Source organism: Puma concolor, chromosome C2 (assembly GCF_028749965.1).
Source record: "Puma concolor isolate L17-30 chromosome C2, mPumCon1.1.hap2, whole genome shotgun sequence".
NCBI lineage: Eukaryota > Metazoa > Chordata > Mammalia > Carnivora > Felidae > Puma > Puma concolor.
Window position 1 is genome coordinate 159,570,133 of NC_141675.1, and position 16,949 is coordinate 159,587,081.

The window sequence follows — 16,949 nt, forward strand, 5'->3', positions numbered from 1 at the left end:
TCACCAACATCTGTTGTTTCCTGAGTTGTTAATTTTAGCTGTTCTGACCGGTGTGAGGTGGTATCACGTGGTTTTGATTTGTATTTCCCTGATGATGAGAGACATTGAGCATCTTTTTATCAGTCTGTTGGCCATCTGGATGTCTTCTTTGGAAAAGTGTCTGTTCATGTCTTCTGCCCATTTCTTCACTGGATTATTTGTTTTTTGGGTGTTAAGTTTGATAAGTTCCTTATAGACTTTGGATACTAACTTTTTATCCAATATGTCATTTGCAAATATCTTCTCCTATTCTGTAGGTTGCCTCTTAGTTTTGTTGATTGTTTCCTGTGCAGAAGCTTTTCATTTTGCTGTAGTCAGTAGTTTAATTTTGCTTTTGTTTCCCTTGCCTCGATGGATATATCCAGAAAAATGTTGTTATGGCTGATGTCAGAGAAGTTACTGCCTATATTCTCTTCTAGGATTTTTATGGTTTCAGGTCTCACATTTAGGTCTTTAATCCGTTCTGAATTCATTTTTGTGTATGGTATAAGAAAGTGGTCTAATTTCATTCTTTTGCATGTTGCTGTCCAGTTTTCCCAACACCATTTGTTGAAGAGACTGGTCCTTTTCCATTGGATAGTCTTTTCCTGCTTTGTTGAAGATAAGTTGACCATGTGGGTTCATTTCTGGGTTTTCTATCCTGTTCTATTGATCCATGTGTCTACTTTTATGCCAGTACCATACTGTTTTGATGACTACAGCTTTGTAATATAATTTGAAGTCCTGAATTGTGATGCCTCCAGCTTTGCTTTTCTTTTTAAAGATTACTTTGGGGCGCCTGGGTGGCGCAGTCGGTTAAGCGTCCGACTTCAGCCAGGTCACGATCTTGCGGTCCGTGAGTTCGAGCCCCGCGTCAGGCTCTGGGCTGATGGCTCAGAGCCTGGAGCCTGTTTCCGATTCTGTGTCTCCCTCTCTCTCTGCCCCTCCCTCGTTCATGCTCTGTCTCTCTCTGTCCCAAAAATAAATAAACGTTGAAAAAAAAAATTTAAAAAAAAAAAAAGATTACTTTGGTTACTCGGGGTCTTTTGTGGTTCCATACAAATTTTAGGATTGTTTGTTCTAGCTCTGTGAAAAATGTTATTGGTATTTTGATTGGGATTACATTAAATGTGTAGATTGCTTTGGATGGTATAGACATTGTAACAATATTTGTTCTTCCAATCCATGAGCATAGAATGTCTTGCCACAATATTTGTTCTTCCAATCCATGAGCATAGAACGTCTTGCCGTTTCTTTGTGTCTTCTTCAATTTCTTTAATCAGTGTATTACAGTTTTCAGAGTACAGGCCTTTCATCTCTTTGGCTAGGTTTATTCCTAGGTATCTTACTAGTTTGGTGCAATTGTCAATGGGATTGTTTTCTTAACTTCTCTTTCTGCTGCTTCCTTATTGATGTATAGAAATGCAACATATTTCTGTACATTGATTTTATATCCTGTGATTTTACTGAATTCATTTAGCAGTTGTAGTGGGTTTTTTGGTGGAGTCTGTCAGGTTTTCTGTATGTGGTATCATGTCATCTGCAAGTAGTGAAAGTTTTACTTCTTCCTTATCAGTTTGAATGCCTTTTATTTCTTCTTGTTGTCTGGTTGCTGTTGCTAGGACCTCCAGTACTGTGTTGAACAACAGTGGTGAGAGTGGACATCCCTGTTGTCTTCCTTACCTTAGGGAGAAAGCTCTCAGTTTTTCCCCATTGGGGGTGATGTAGATGGCCTTCATTATGTTCCCTCTAAACCTACTTTGTTGAGGGTTTTTATCACAAATGGATGTTGTACTTTGTCACATGCTTTTTCTGTGTCTATGAAAATGACCATATGGTGCTTACCCTTTCTCTTATTGATGTGATGTATCACATTGATTGATTTGCAAATATTGAACCACCTTTGCAACCCAGGAATAAATCCCACCTAATTGTGGTGAGTGACTTTGGTTTGTTAGTATTTTATTAAGAGTTTTGACATCCGTGTTCATCAGAGATATTGGCCTGTAGTTCTCTTTTTGAGTGGTGTCTTTGTCTTGTTTGGTATCAGGGTGATGCTGGCCTCAGAATGAATCTGGAAGTTTCCCTTCCTTTTCTACTTTTTGGAATAGTTTGAGAAGAATAAGTATTAACTCTCCTTTAAATGTTTTAAGATTTACCTGTGAAGCCATCTGGTCTTGGACGTTTGTTTGTTGGGGTTTTCATTTGTTTGTTTTTGAGAGAGAGCGTGAAAGTGAGAGAGTGAGAGAGAGAGAGAGAGAGAGAGAGAGAGAGAGAGCATGCACACACATGCGTGCATGCGGCGGGGACAGAGGGAGAGGGGGAGGGAGGATCCAAGCCCCATCGTGGGGCTTTATCCCATGACTATGAGATCATGACCTGAGCTGAAATCAAGATTTGGACGCTTAACTGACTGGGTTTTTTAAATTTTGTTTTGTTTTATTTTGTTTGTTTTGTTTTATTTTATTTTATTTTATTTTATTTTATTTTATTTTATTACTGACTCAGTTTCTTTGCTGGCTATAGATCTGATCAAATTTTCTATTTCTTCCTGTTTCAGTTTTGGTAGTTTATTTATTTTTAGGAATTTATCCATTTCTTCCAGGTTGTCCAATTTGTTGGCATACAGTTTTTCATAGTATTCTCTTAGGATTATTTGTATTTCTGTGGTGTTGGTTGTGATTTTATTTATTTGAGTCCTTTCTCTCTTTTTTTTTTTCTTGGTATGTCTGGCTAGAGGTTTATCAATTTTATTGATTTTTTTCAAAGAGCCAGCTCCTGGTTTTATTGATCTGTTCTATTGTTTGTTTGTTTGTTTTAGTTTCTGTATCATTTATTTTTGCTCTTATCTTTATTATTTCCTTCCTTCTGCTGGTGTTAGGTTTTATTTGTTGTTGTTTTTCTAGCTTCTTCAGGTGTAAGGTTAGGTTGTTTATTTGAAATTTTTCTTGTTTCTTGGGGTAGGCCTGTATTGCCAGCTTGTAATTGATTTTTTTTAAATGTTACTGTTGAGTTTTGACTATGCTTTATATACTCTGTATGCTAGTCTTTTGCTGAATATGTGGTTTTCAGATATTTTCTCCACGTTTATAGCTTGTCTTTTCATTCTCTTAACAGGATTTTGCATAGCAAAGTTTTTAATTTTCATTAAGCCCAATTTATTGATTTTCCCTTTCATAGATTATGCCTTTGCATCAAGGCTAAGAACTCTGCTCACCCTAGATTCTGAAGATTTTTCTCCTGTGATTTTTTTCGAAAAGTTTTAGTTTCTTGTTTTATTTCTAAGTCTATGATCCATTTTCAGTTAGTGTTTGTCTCAAGTATGAGACCTAGGTCAAGGTTCATTTTATTGCCTGTCCGATTGTCCCAGGACCATTTGTTGAAAAGACTACCTTTTCTCCATTGAATTGTTTTTCCACCTTGTCAAAAATCAGTTGGGCATATTTGGATGGGTTTATATCTAGGTTCTCTGTTCTGTTCTGTTGGTCCAGACTATTTTGAATACTGTAGTTACAAAGTAAGACTTATTATGGCATTGAGTGATTCTTTTTGCTTTATTCTTTTTTATCCGCCAAGATTTAAAAAAAGAAATTGTTTTAATGTTCATTTTTGAAAGTGAAAGAGACAGTGTGCAAACGGGGGAGGGGCAGAGAGAGAGGGAGACACAGAATCTGAAGCAGGCTCCAGGCTCTGAGCTGTCAGCACAAAGCCCAACTCGGGGCTCAAACTCTTGAACCGTGAGATCATGACCTGAGCTGAAGTCAGACGCTTAACTGATTGAACCACCCAGGCGCCCCTTCTCCAAGATTTTTGAGGCTACACGAGGGTCTGCACCTTTCCGTATAGATTTTTGAATAAGCTTGTCTGTGTCTACAAAAAAACATCGCTGGGATTTTTATAGGACTTGTATTGAATCTTTAGATCAATTTGGAGAGAAGTGATATTTTTACTATGTTGAGTCTTCTAATCCATGGATATGGTATGTCTCTCCACTTACTTGGGTTTTTTTAAATTTATTTCATCAGAATTTCACAGTTCTCAGCATACAGATCCTGTACATGTCGAGTGTATGACTATTTCATTTTATTTTGAATAATTTTAAATGATACTGTGTTTTACATTTTGGTTTATTTGTGTTCACTGTATCTAGAAGTGCAGTTAATTTTTGTGTATTACTCTTATATTCTGCCTTTCTGAACTTACTTATTAGTGCTAGGAGGTTTGTCCTGTTATGTAGATTCCTAGAGATTTTCTACGTAGAAAATTACCATCTGCAAAGAGAGATAGTTTTATTTCTTCTTTTCCAGTCTATAGGTCTCTGGTTTGTTCTTCTTGCCTATGGCAGTGGCTGGAACTCCCAGTGTGCTGGATAAGAGTGGTCACTGTGGACAGCCTTGCCTTCTTCCCAGCTGTAGGGTAAAGCATTCAGCCTGTCACCATTAGGTATGATGTTAGCTGTTTGTAGATGCTGTTTATCAGATTGAGGGAATTTTCCTATATCCTTAATTCACTGGTATTTTTTATTGTGAATAAGTGTTGAATTTTGTTAAATGCTTTTTATGCATCAATTAATATGACCATATGGTTTTCATGCTTTAGTTTATAGATATGGTGGATTATATTGCTTGATTTTTTTAATATGGAGCCAGCTTTGCATACCTGGATAAATCCTGATTGGTCATGGTATGTAAATCTTCTATACATTGCTGGATTCATTTTTCCAATTATAAAAAATTAGTTTAGTTTATTCATGTCTATGTTCGTAAGGCAAATTGCTCTGTAAATTTCTTTTTCTCTACTGTCTTTATCTCTGGTTTTGGCATCAGGGTGATAGTGACCTCACGAAATGAGCTGGGAAGAATTCTCCTTCGGTTTTCTCTAAAAGATTGTCTAAGGTTGGTGTTCATTCTTCTTTAAATGTTAAGATTCTCCAGTGAAACCATTTGGGCCTAGAGATTTCTTTTCCCGGAAATTTGTATTACAAATTCAGTTTCTTTAATGGGTATAGAGATGTTGAGGTTGACTGTTTCATTTTGCCTGATTTTTGGGAGTTTGTTGGTTCCTCATATCTTCTGTCTCTTTGTGAAGCTTCAGAGATTTGGTTCAAGCACGTTCATAAATGCTCATGAAGCATTTTTTTTTTAATTTTTTTTTTCAACGTTTATTTATTTTTGGGACAGAGAGAGACAGAGCATGAACGGGGGAGGGGCAGAGAGAGAGGGAGACACAGAATCGGAAACAGGCTCCAGGCTCCGAGCCATCAGCCCAGAGCCCGACGCGGGGCTCGAACTCACGGACCGCGAGATCGTGACCTGGCTGAAGTCGGACGCTTAACCGACTGCGCCACCCAGGTGCCCCTCATGAAGCATTTTTACGGTGGTTGCTTTAAAATCCTTGTCAGAGGATTCAGACACCTTTGTCGTCTCCGTGTTTAGCATTTGTTGATTTTCTTTTCTTTTTCATGTTGAGATTTTCCTAGTTTTTGGAACAATAAATGATTTTTATTTGTATCCTGGAAATTTTGGGTATAGTGTTAGGATATTCTGTATCTAATATAGCGCTCTTGTCTTATATGAATCTCAGGCCTCTGCTGACCCCATGTGGGGCACCTTGTTTACAACAGACTGGAGTGGAGGTCCAGGCCTCTCCCTTGGTCTCACAGGTACCTAGGCAGAAGGAGGGGTGCCTTGATACTGCTGGGTAGGAGTGGGAGTCTAGGTTCCCCATTAGGGACAGGTGTGTGTGTGTGTGTGAGTGTGTGTGTGTGTGTGTGTGTGTGTGTGTGTGTGTGTGTGTGTGACTTTCCTGTCGTCATCGCTGCCTGCAGTAGGGCCGGTATTGTCAGAAGCTCTGTGGCATGCTGGCTTTCCTGTTCCCAGTCCTCTGCCTGGAGGGGGAGCAGACTCTTCTGGAGACTCGTTTGTGCCCTGTGGTGCTTTTAGGTTGCAGGCTTTCCCAGTGACCAATGTGGAATACATAGGAGAGAAACAAACCAAGTGGTGAGCTCACTGCTGGGTCATTCTTCAAACCCTGAGCACCACAGCCACCCTGCCTTCCTCTCTCCCCTTCCCCAGGCTTTCTTTCTTTTATTTCATATTTAATGTCCTGAGTTTTTCATTGGACTCGGCAGGAAGAATGGGGGAGCCGCATCTGCTCCATCATGTCCAAGACCAGAGGCCCTGTCTTCCCTACAGCTAATACCGTCTGTGCCGCCTTGATTAGTTTCCTTTATCAATGTCATCAGAGGGCTGGGTATTTTTAGACCTTTTTTGAAGGACTAAATTGTATCTTTGTTCATTTTCTCAATTGGCTCATATCTTGTCTTAACTTCTGATCTATCCTTTGTTATTACCTTCTTTCTACTTTCTGTGGGTACTTTCTATTATTTTCTAAATTCTTTTTTTTAACATTTACTTTATTTATTTTGAGGGAGAGACAGAGACAGAGAAAGAGAGAGAAAGCGCAGGGGAGGGGCAGAGATGGACAGAGAGAGAATCCCAAGTAGGCTCTGTGCTGACATGGGCTGGAACATGAACCAGGAGAGCCCGACCTGAGCTGAAATCAAGAGTCAGAGCTTAACCAGCTGAGCCACCCAGGTGCCCCTCCTATTTTCTAAATTAAGCTGGATTTTTTTACTCCCTAATGTTTGATTTTATTCTTAATATAGGCCTTTAAGGCCATAAGTTTTTCCGTAAATTCTGCTGTAGCCACTTGCCACGATGTTTGGCGTGCTGCGAGTTTATTGGTCTAGTTATTTTCTAATCTCATTGGTTCAGTCCATCCATTTATTATTCAGAAGCTTTTTAAAAAATGTTAGGTCCAGAGGTATTATAAAGCTATCCTTTGCTAATGATTTCTAATGTAATTGCCTCGTGGGTGGAGAGCACAGTCTGTGGATTCCGCATCTTCAAAATTTGTTGAAATCTGCCCCGTGAGTTAGAGCATCGCCAAGTTTTGTTCTGTTCCCCGAGAGCTTCGGGAGAGCGCACAGCCTCCGGGCGCGGGGCGCGGGGTGACAGGCACACACAGCGCGCGTCCGCGTCCCTACTGCGACCTCACCGGATCTCGGCGCAGCTGCTGGGGCGCTGGCACCTGTGAGAGAGGCAGCTTGCGGGTCCGCTTGGGTTCCCCATCAGACTGAACCCCCAGTTCTGGGCCCTCCTGGCGTCTGAGGGCTTCCCCTCTCACGTGGACTCCCACGGTATCTCTGGCTGCATCTGGCTGAGCCTCCTGAACTTTCTCCCGGCTTTTCTCCTGTCCCTCTTCCCCTCCGGTCTGTGGGCCACAGAGGGCCAGGCTGCTTGTGTGAAAACTTCGGGGTTTATCGTTTTTGTCTGATTTGCCTCTTTTTGTCTCACAGCCCGCACACACCCCCGTCTTCCCCAGACCCCCCCCCCATTCTTTCAGTGGCCTCAACCCCCCTCCCAGGGTGGTTCCTGGTGTGTCCTCCACTCCCGCCCTCCGCCCTGTCCCCTCCTCACCCTCTCCCGCGCTCCTGCTGCCAGCGAGAGGCCAGCGCGGTGGAGGCCAGTGGGCAGGGAGGAAGGGAGGAGAGCACTTTGCCTCTCAAGAGTCTGACGTCGCCTTCTGGAGAAGCCCAGTCCCTTCTCTGAGCACAGACAGCAGCGTGAGCTGATTAGCCCCGGTGCACGTGTGTGCGAGCGCGTGTGAGTGTGTGTGCACGTGTGGAGTGTGCGGCTGAACGGGCTGCTGCTGTCTGCTCGGTACCCAGGAGGCCAGGGACGCCCGGCGGCACTCGGCCTCTGAAGCTGATTTGTTGTGGCGGCCTGCTCAGTAAGACCCTGGCTTCTGTTGTTGCTAAGTGGGTCGTTCCGGAGGGAAGGCGTGGAGGTGACAGGAGGCACGTCCCTCACGGCACCCCCGGCTCCCTCCCTCCCAACGCCGGCTGTGTCTTGGACGGGCAACTGCAGCGTGTTTCCTCCTGGATTTCTGTGGAACTCCGCGGAATGCCTGGTGTCCCGGCTCCCTGAGTGCTGTGACGTCGGGAGAAGTGGGTCACTGCATGAATGGGGCTGTTTGTCACGCCACTTCAGAGATTTCTGGCCCCCCTGTGTTTCTTACCAACCTAGGGACATTTCAGGGCTCTCTACCTTGATAGACTGGTTCCCTTTACGTATGAAGTTGGATACGAATTTAGACTAGTTCCCTAAAACGATGTGAATTGCGGATGGGATGTCCTTTGGGTAAAGGTCACTGATTTCTGGTTTTACTGCGTTGTCATCAGAGGCGCTGTCTCTGCTGCTTGCATGTGCCTTACCCCCTGCTCACCCGCCTGCTGGAATTCTGAGAGCCGCTGGGGGAGGGGGTAGGGGTTCTCCTCCCATCTGTTTCTCCCGGTTTTCATGTGGCCTCTCACTGTCTTCAGACCTGCTTGTGGTTGGGTCTGTATCCTGACGGTCCCCTCTGCAGAGGGGAATCCTCCAGTTGTCGTGAAAGAGGAGAGCCAGAGGATTTCTGGGGGCCTGACGCCTCCTTCCAGAAAAGTTCGATCATCCCCCTTGTTTTTATACCTGCCTGCAGCTCTTACCTTGTAGCCACGATTTGCCTTTGGAGCCATTCTAGAATCCTGCATGAATTCTTCATGGCTTGGGTTTCAGCTTTCCTGGCTTAGCCAAATTATTTAGCACGTTTTCATCCACTTTCCAGATTCCAGTGTTGTGTTGACAGCTCATGTCGGTTGTCCTCTCTTCTCCTGATTTTTCGGTCCTTACGAGTTTGTGCCTTTTGATTTTGCGAGTGTTATTTACGTGCACTTCCTGTAAGAGCGGAGGTAGACACGTTCTGCACGTTTCGTGAGAGGTTTCTTTCACTGCTGTGTTTTAAACTTTTGAGTATATATTGCCTTTGGTTTTTTTTAATTGAACATAATTCACATATCATAAAATCCACACTTTTAAAGTGTACATTTTAGCCGTTTCTAGTATATTCACCAGGTGCGCAGCGATCACCGCTGTCTGACGACCGCACACATCATCGCCCCCAAGGAAGCCCCGTACACGTCGCTAGTCACATCACTGGCCCTGTGCCCCTCCTTCCTCAGCCCTAGGAACCGTGAGTCTGCGCCCTGTCTCTGTGGACACCTCATCTGCACGGGGGTGTCCAGGGTGCGGCTTTCTGTGCCTGGCTCCTCTCACTCAGCATCACGTTTTCCAGGTTCACCCCTGTTGTGTTATGAAGGCTTCATTCCTTTTTGTGTGGCTGAATGATGTTCCATTGTGTGGCCAGACCACATCGTGTCTATCCATTCATCCGCCGATGGGCATTTGGGCTGTTTCCACTCTTTGGCTATTATGAATGTTGCTGCTGCGCACACTCATGTACACGTTTTTGGGTGAACACGTTTTCATTTCTCATGAAATGAGACTCACTCTCATTAGGAGTGGAATCGCTGGGTCATACGGTAACTCTATGTTGAACATGGCTGCACCATTTTCTATTTCCACCAGCATAGAACGAAGGGTCTGGTTTCTCCACATCCTGGCTGGCACTTGTGATTTTCTGTTTTCCTGCCCTCTCCTCCTCTTCCTCCTCTTCCTCCTCCTCCTCCCCCTTCCCCCTCCTCCCCCTCCTCCTCCCCCTTCCTCCTTCTCCCCACCTCCTCCTCCCTCCTCCCCCTCCTCCTCCTCCCCCTTCCCCTCCTCCCCCTCCTCCTCCCCCTTCCTCCTCCTCCCCCTTCTTCCTCCTCCTCCTCCCCTCCTCTTCTCCTCCCCCTCTTCCTCCTCCCCCTCTTCCTCCTCCCCCTCTTCCTCCTCTTCTTCCTCCTCCACTTCCTCCCCCCTCCTCCCACCTCCTCCCGCCTCCTCCCACCTCCTCCCCCTCCTCTCCATCCTCCTCCTCCCTTCTTCCTCCTCCTCCTCCTCCCCATCCTCCTCCCTTTTTCTCCTCCCCATCCTCCTCCTCCCCCCTCCTCCCCTCCTCCTCCTTCCTCCCCCCTCCCCTCCTCCTCCCCCCTCCTCCCCATCCTCCTCCTCCCCCTCTTCCTCCTCTTTCTCCTCCCCCTCTTCCTCCTCCTCTTCCTCCTCCCCCTCTTCCTCCTCCTCCTCCTCTTCCTCCTCCTCCTCCCTCTTCCTCCCCCTCCTCCCTCTTCCTCCCCATCCTCCTTCTCCTCCTCCTCGTTATTATTGATGTCATCACTGCTACCATTCTTACCGGCACTGCTATCCTAGTGGGTATGAAGTGGACCTCGCTGTGCGTTTTCCTAGTGACTAATGAGGTGGAGCATCACGTGCTGATCTGGCCGTCTGTCCATCTTCCTTAGACACATACATACTCAAGTCCTTGCACGTTAAAAAATGTATTTATTGTTGAGTTGCAGGAGTTCTGTCTGTGGTCTGGATAGTAATCTCTTCTCTGATACATGATTTGCAAGATTTCCTCCTATTCTGCTGGTTGTATTCTCTCTCGTTAGTCCCCTTTCATGCACAAACGTTCTTAATTTTGGTGGAGTCCGATTTATCTGTGTTTTGTCATTGTTGCTGTGCTTTTTGGTGTTGTAATCACACCTGGGATTGCCCAATCCAATGTCATAAAGATTTTTCCCGAGGGTTTCTTCTAAGCGTTGTAGTTTTAGCACCTAAGCCTAGGTCTTTGGTCCATTTTGACTCAATGTTTGTATGTGTTGTGAGGTTCGTTCTTTGCATGTGGGCATCCAGTTGTCCCAGCACCACATGTTGCAAAGACCATTGTTTCCCCCATTGAATTGTCATGACATCTCTGTTTAAATACTTCCATTGCTTTCTGATGAATTCCCACCGACTGACCTTAAGACCTAACTCGGAAGACACCGCCTCTCTGGCCGTCCAATCAGTAACACACTGAACCTTTTCCTGCACTCATGTGTGAGTGTCATTCCAACTGAGAATGCTGTGTGCCCATATGGAAGACGCAGGTTCTATTCAACAGTACTTTTCATGGAATTTCCTTGCATTTGGTGTTTTCCAGTTTGTTTTGTTTTGAACGTCGGTGTTCTGCCCAGATAGGACCTTTGAGCTTGGAAGAAAGTCACTCAGTGCTGTGGTTTATTGCCTAAAGTGCTTGCCTGATTGACTTAGAGAAAAGCAAAGACCTTGAACATAGGTTTCTAATTATTTTTGGTGCCATGACCTCACAATTCCAAGTGTTGGATGCTGTTATAAATAAGCCTTTTAAGATGTTTATCACAATAATTCAGGGAGGTCAAAGTATACACCTATGGGATAGAGTTATAACACAGCAAAGAGGATTATGTATGAAAATAGCTACTTGTGACTGGGGATTAGATTCCCAGTTTGGGCAACCAAAGTGAATTCAGAAAGTAAAAATTCAGGAAACTTGGAGCCAGGTGAAACTGAGGCTGTCTGGAAAAACACTGGTGGTGAGGAAAGCAGGTCTGCCTGGACGACAGTGTGTGCCCCGACGGATGAGCACACTTCCTGTGAGGGTGAAAGCCAGCAGTGCATTTCAGTTAATGTGCAATTTCATGAATGTTCGTAAATCAGTGTTGCAGGAGGGAGAGGGAGAGAACGGGACCAGACGTGGTCAGTGGAAGGTGGACTGTTTCGTTTACGTGCTCAAAAGTTGGTATAGTTTTACCAAATAGCTTATTTTGGACTTCTCATTTATAAAACGGAAGCCTCCTCATGTTCAGAGCTGCCTCACTGGGGGCGGATAGGGCAGTGTTCCCAGGATACGTTCTCCCGGGCGTTTCGTCTCCGTTTCTCGCACGTGCCTTCTACTTGAATGCTTAAGACACGTCTACTGCTCTGTCAGGTGCAAGAAACAGGTCTGTGGAAGCTCGGTCCTAACGGGCAAGGTCATGACTGTGCACACTCACATGCTTGTGTTCTGTGTTTCAGGTAGGTGAGCCTCGGACGAGTCGGCCCTGCCTGTCACCAGCTCCAGCTGTGATGCTCTAAGTCACAGTAAGTCTGAACACTTGCGTCTATGGACCTGCTCTGACTCTTAGAGCCTGCTTATGGGGGAAGGTGAGTGACTGCAGATATGTTTCGTCTGCCCGTCTGTCAGTGTACCGGGAACGCAGGTAACAAGGTCAGACTCAGCCTCGAGAGCAGTGAGGCGGTAGGTGTTTGACCCTCTTCGTGTAGGAATGGCTTTCCTGGCTGAGCCGTGAGGTGGAGTTTGAAGAAGCAGTCTAAGCTGAGGCAGAGCATTTGTCCATAGCTCTTTCTCTTGACTGTAGGAGGAGTGCAGGAACCCTGAGAACTATGTTCCCCTAAGTGGTCCCTGCTTTGACCCCTCCCGGCCCTCCTGCCACCACTCTGTAAAGAATGCCGGGTGGGGACTCTAAAGAGCTGGGTCTGTTGTCACTGTGTTTATTTGTGTCATAAACGAATGCGAGCCACGTGCCAGGCCCCCGTGCTGAGCACTGCATGCGAGCCTGGCCCGACGACGGTCCCTCCGTGTGCGAGAGCGTGCGGCACCCTGGGTGTGGGTGTGCACGGGCAGGTGTGTGTGTGACAGGGGTAGGGGCATGTGCGCACGGGTACAGGAGCGTGTGTGTCCCACACATGTGTGTGTGCGTGTAGGAGCGCGTAGGCAGCGTGGGGGCGTGGGTGGGTGTGCATGTGTGCAGAGCGGGTGTGCGTGTAGACAGGAGTGTAGGGGTGTGTGCACAGGTGCGAGAGCATGTGTGCTCTGTGCCCCTGTGCACTCCAGCACCCTGAGGTCCAAGTACTCTCTGACCGGCCTTACAGGTTCTGAGCCTGCAGGACGGGCTTTCTCCGGCCTCAGATCGAGGCCTCGGGTTCCTTCCATGGCACACGTGCCTTGGTCATCCCCAAGCCGGTTGTAGTTTATTCATCCGTGTGTTGATGTTACACGGGCTTTGCCGAGGCCTCAAGGATACATTCCAGTGTGCTTTACTGACCCAGAGACACAGAGGTGGCCATCGAAAATCTTTAAGCTGTGTGATTTATTAATCTAGATTCACGACACAAACATCATATAGGCTCTGAATTAACATACCTCTCAGGTGGTTGTCAAAGAAACACGAGCGTTTTGTAAACGTCACAACTTAATAGTAAGGGACACTGAGCTCTTCACCGACTTTCCGAATGTTTTCATTGTTCTCGGTACCAGCTTCTCTCTGCCCTGCCCACATGTTGTCTGTCTGAATTTGTTTGTTTTTTAATTGCAGCTCAGCATTTTAATCCCGTGGCGCTTGACCCAATTCTGTAAGCCTGTGTCCTGTGTCGTTTTGCTCTTTTCTTTTGTTCCCACTGAGGATGGTTAAAACCATTTAACCTTCCAGGTGTCCGGTCGGGCTGAATGTCAGTGACTGGTCATAGTGGACTTGAACTCTGCTGGATTTGGACGCGAGCCGGATGAGAAACCTCCTTTGTCACAACTGGTGTGTCCCAGGCTGTGGTCAAGAGTGAGGCCAGTTATGTAAACTAGAGCCGGGGCCGACCGGGGTTCTGTGGAGGACAGGCCAGTAGCAGCACCAGGCTCTCACCAAAGCTGGGAGCTGGGGTGGTGGGCCCCCACAGGGCTGTCTGCCTCCTTTCCAGCTCGTGCGGATGGGCCCTGCCCTCTGCCTGGCCATGCTTGCCACCTACCTGTGTGCTAGATGGTCTGGACCTCTGACCCCATGTCAGGCACGGGCCGTGGCTGCAGACGCAGCAGGTGGAATCCATTGAAACAGAAACACATGGCCACCCGGGAGGTGACTGGCCACTGAGCCCAACACGTCCCAGTGAACCCGAACCCGCAGGGTGCCCACGGCTGGCCGACTCCAGGGAGATGTGGTGCGAGCAGGGGGGGTCTCAACCCTCAACCCCCGTCCCATTTGCCACGCGCCCTCCACCCGGAAACTGCCCGAGGTCACATCCTCACTTCTGCCCCTGGCAGCCGGGGTGCCCCTGTCCCTTGGTTTCTCTGGACCTCTAAGCTGGACCCCCTCTTCTCCTCTGTGGCCCCCACACCCTCAGCTCCTTCTCTGTGGCTGGTGACCCTGGTCCTTTGTGTCCCTCCTTCATACCGTTTCCTTTCCATCCGGTCTCTCTCCGCTTTCTACGCACACCAGACAGGCACGCCCCCTGGCAGTTTGCCTGCACATGACGACCACCCACCTCTCTGTGCCCCGGACGGAACAGCTGGCCTGGCCGTCACCACTTGCTCACCATGCACCAGACCTGCCTGGCAAGGTCCAAGGCCTGACCCGGGCCGACCCCCAGCCAGCGTTCAGTCCCTACCCCCACCCCGGCTCTCAGCAGCACTTGACGCCGTCGGCCGCCCGGTGGGCAAGAGCCTGTTTTGATGGCCTGAGCCTTGTGACCGGGAGCAAGCCACGTGTGACCGTGCTGCTCTTTCCCGTCCGTCAGGGAGTAAGGACAGTCCTGGACGGGGACCTGCTGCAAGGCGGGAATTAGCCAGCAGCTCCAGATATGCAGCAAGGGCTGTGCTGGCTTTCAGCACCCTCCTCGCTTGGCTGCGAGCGGTTGACATCCCGGGGACTCCGTGTTCCGTGGGGCCCTGATGACAGAGGCCGCCCCAGGGCGGGGGGGGGGGGAGGGGTGGAGCACAGGAACGGCCCCTGTCACGGCTGGCTTGCCACTTTGTGCCAAGCTTCAAGTACATGTGTCCTTCCACCCAGGAATTATATCTGTAACTGTGTTTTCCAAGGAAATACGAGAGGGGCAGAAAGAGGTCCACCCAAAGATTATTGTGAGGACATTCTTTAATACGACAGTTCAAAACCTGGGAATACACGCATTGCGGACCGGTTACGCTCTTCTACATACAAGTGCGTAAAATGTTATGCGTGATAAGAATAGTGAGAATACCACGGGGAGTATGATCGCGGTTACGTAGATTTAAATATATTGACATAAAAATATTTCATATGTAATGTTAAATGAGAATAACAGGATGAATGTGGGTGGTTTGGTCCTATTTTTGTAAAAATACAGTGACGCACACGTACTAGAGAAAAGTCTGACTAGGCGGACCTCGAAGTGTCCCACTATCAGGTGGTCTCCCTGAGTAATGATATTACAGGTGATTTTTTGCAGAAATGCATTTTCTATCTTTGTCTGTAGTGAGCATCCGATATTTGTGCTGCCTTTAAGTTTCTTCCCCGTGCTGTACAATCAGGCTGACCTTGGTCAGTAGGACCCGCAGGCCTCCGCTTCCCGTGCACCTGTGTGGCTTGGAGAGCCCCCGCCTGTCTTCATAGCCAGCGGTTCCTCTCTGCATCTGTGTTTTTATCACGTGTCCGCATCTGATTTCACGTGAGGTGGTGAGTTACGGTGATAAGTACAAGGTGGACCGAGGGTGGCTTTCTTCTGCTCGGTGCCCGTTCGGGCGGGTGGCGGACCACCAGCCACCTCTCGCGGGCCGAGTCAGCCGTCCTGCCGGTGCCGCCCACACCGGAGCCCACCTCAGGATGGCTCTCCAGGACACGCAGCGCTCACGCATTTCCAAGCTTATGTGTGCGGCTGGCTTTTCAGGCCTGGACCCGGCAGCTCCAGGTGACAAAGAAAAAAAATGGGGAAAGGAGAGAATTGGCGGTTGGCGCCGCCTCAGGCACCTCATCGTGCAGCTCCGGGACCAAGTGTGTGTGTGTGTGTGTGTGTGTGTGTGTGTGTGTGTGTGTGTGTCGGCGGGACCGGCTCCGTGCGGGGCCGAAAGCAGCGGACGGCTGAGAGCGGCAGCGACAGCTCAGGGCCCGGGAGCTGCATTTCCATCACTGCGGCCCCGCCCACGCCTTCCTCCCGGAGCGGCTGCCGAGGTCCGTGGCCTGCAGGCGCGCACACTTGTGCACTGGCCCCTGTGTGGGGAAGGAGTCATTGAAATGACAGCACATCAGTGCCGGGTGCACCCCTCCAACGGAGTGAGGGGAGTTGGGCGAAAGTAGGTCACATGTGCCCGGTCCCATGTCACGAGGTTTCCAACCTGAGGCCAATGGGATTTGTAGCCTCCTTTGGTTAGGACAAAACCCGCTCTGGTTTTTCTCCTTTAGCATTTCATCTTCTCTAGACAAGGAGAGTGGCCATCTGTCTGATAGCTGCATCCGTCTGGCCCCTCTCGACCTCCCAGAGCCGCTTTGTTCTGAGGTAAGGCGTGCTGGGGCCCGGGGAGGCCACTGTGGCCGGGAGAACAGGCCGTGTGTCAAGTAGCGGGGCGCGCACAGGTCGCCGGGAGGTGTTAGGAGGGCCTGCTGTGGCCAGTCCAGCACTTTCCCTGGGACGGACAGAGTGGAACCGGTGTCCTGTCTGCAGTCGTTCCAGACGTCCGGGCGACGATACTCCTTTAGGTTCCTTTTTAAAACCCGGGCTCCTCTGTAGGGATCAAGGTCAACTGTTCATAATGTTAAAGTGTTACCATGTAGAAAGATGGATGGTGCGATTTTACAGCCCTCGGTGACTCTGGGGCCAGGTGTAGGACTGGGGCTCCCGCGCGCGTGCTGGCCGCCCCGCGGTCTCGGGCCCCGCACTCTCAGTGCGGCCAGCACCTTTGTGTGCGGACTTCAGCCTCCGCGCTGAGCACGTGAGCTGCTGGCTTCCGTTAGTGCGAAAGCACCGTGGAATCCACGTATCAGAACCAGGTTAGTCCGCGTATGCTTTCCGTGTACGGACAACATGCGCTTTTGGAGCTCATTACTTACGTTGAGAGATGGCATCATTCTCTTGTGTGTGGGAGCTCAGCGTGTGAGTCCTTCGTGATAAAGCAGATGTGGAATGTGTAATAGTTTAAACGTGTTTGTAAAGCTAACAGGAGTTTTAGAGCTTACAAACGACAAACAGTTTTTAGCTGTCCCGTAAATGAGCTGAAATACCCAGTAGCTCAGGATCCTTCTGACGGGCATGTTTTGGCAGGTCACGAGTGGGCTGTAAAGTGTTTGTGGTGTCTGTGCAGTGGGCTGACCTCTGGAGCCATACGTAGACAAAGACACACTCCTCTTCGGGTTT

At 48.2% G+C, this 16,949-nt stretch overlaps 1 protein-coding gene across 15 annotated transcripts in view; it reads left to right on the forward strand.

The window, feature by feature from the left end:
* The window catches only part of PCBP3 (poly(rC) binding protein 3), a 271,138-nt gene that overhangs the window by 191,788 nt on the left and 62,401 nt on the right, over positions 1-16,949 (forward strand). For 13 of the 15 annotated variants that reach the window (XM_086676185.1, XM_086676191.1, XM_086676192.1 and 10 more), the window contains one exon: positions 11,874-12,002. In XM_086676185.1, coding sequence (XP_086532311.1) covers positions 11,993-12,002 — 10 coding nt within the window. In that variant the 5' untranslated portion in view covers positions 11,874-11,992. Of the gene's footprint in view, positions 1-11,873; positions 12,003-15,994; positions 16,095-16,949 lie in introns of those variants that run through there. The other 2 variants (XM_086676188.1, XM_025914173.2) reach the window with 2 other exon arrangements.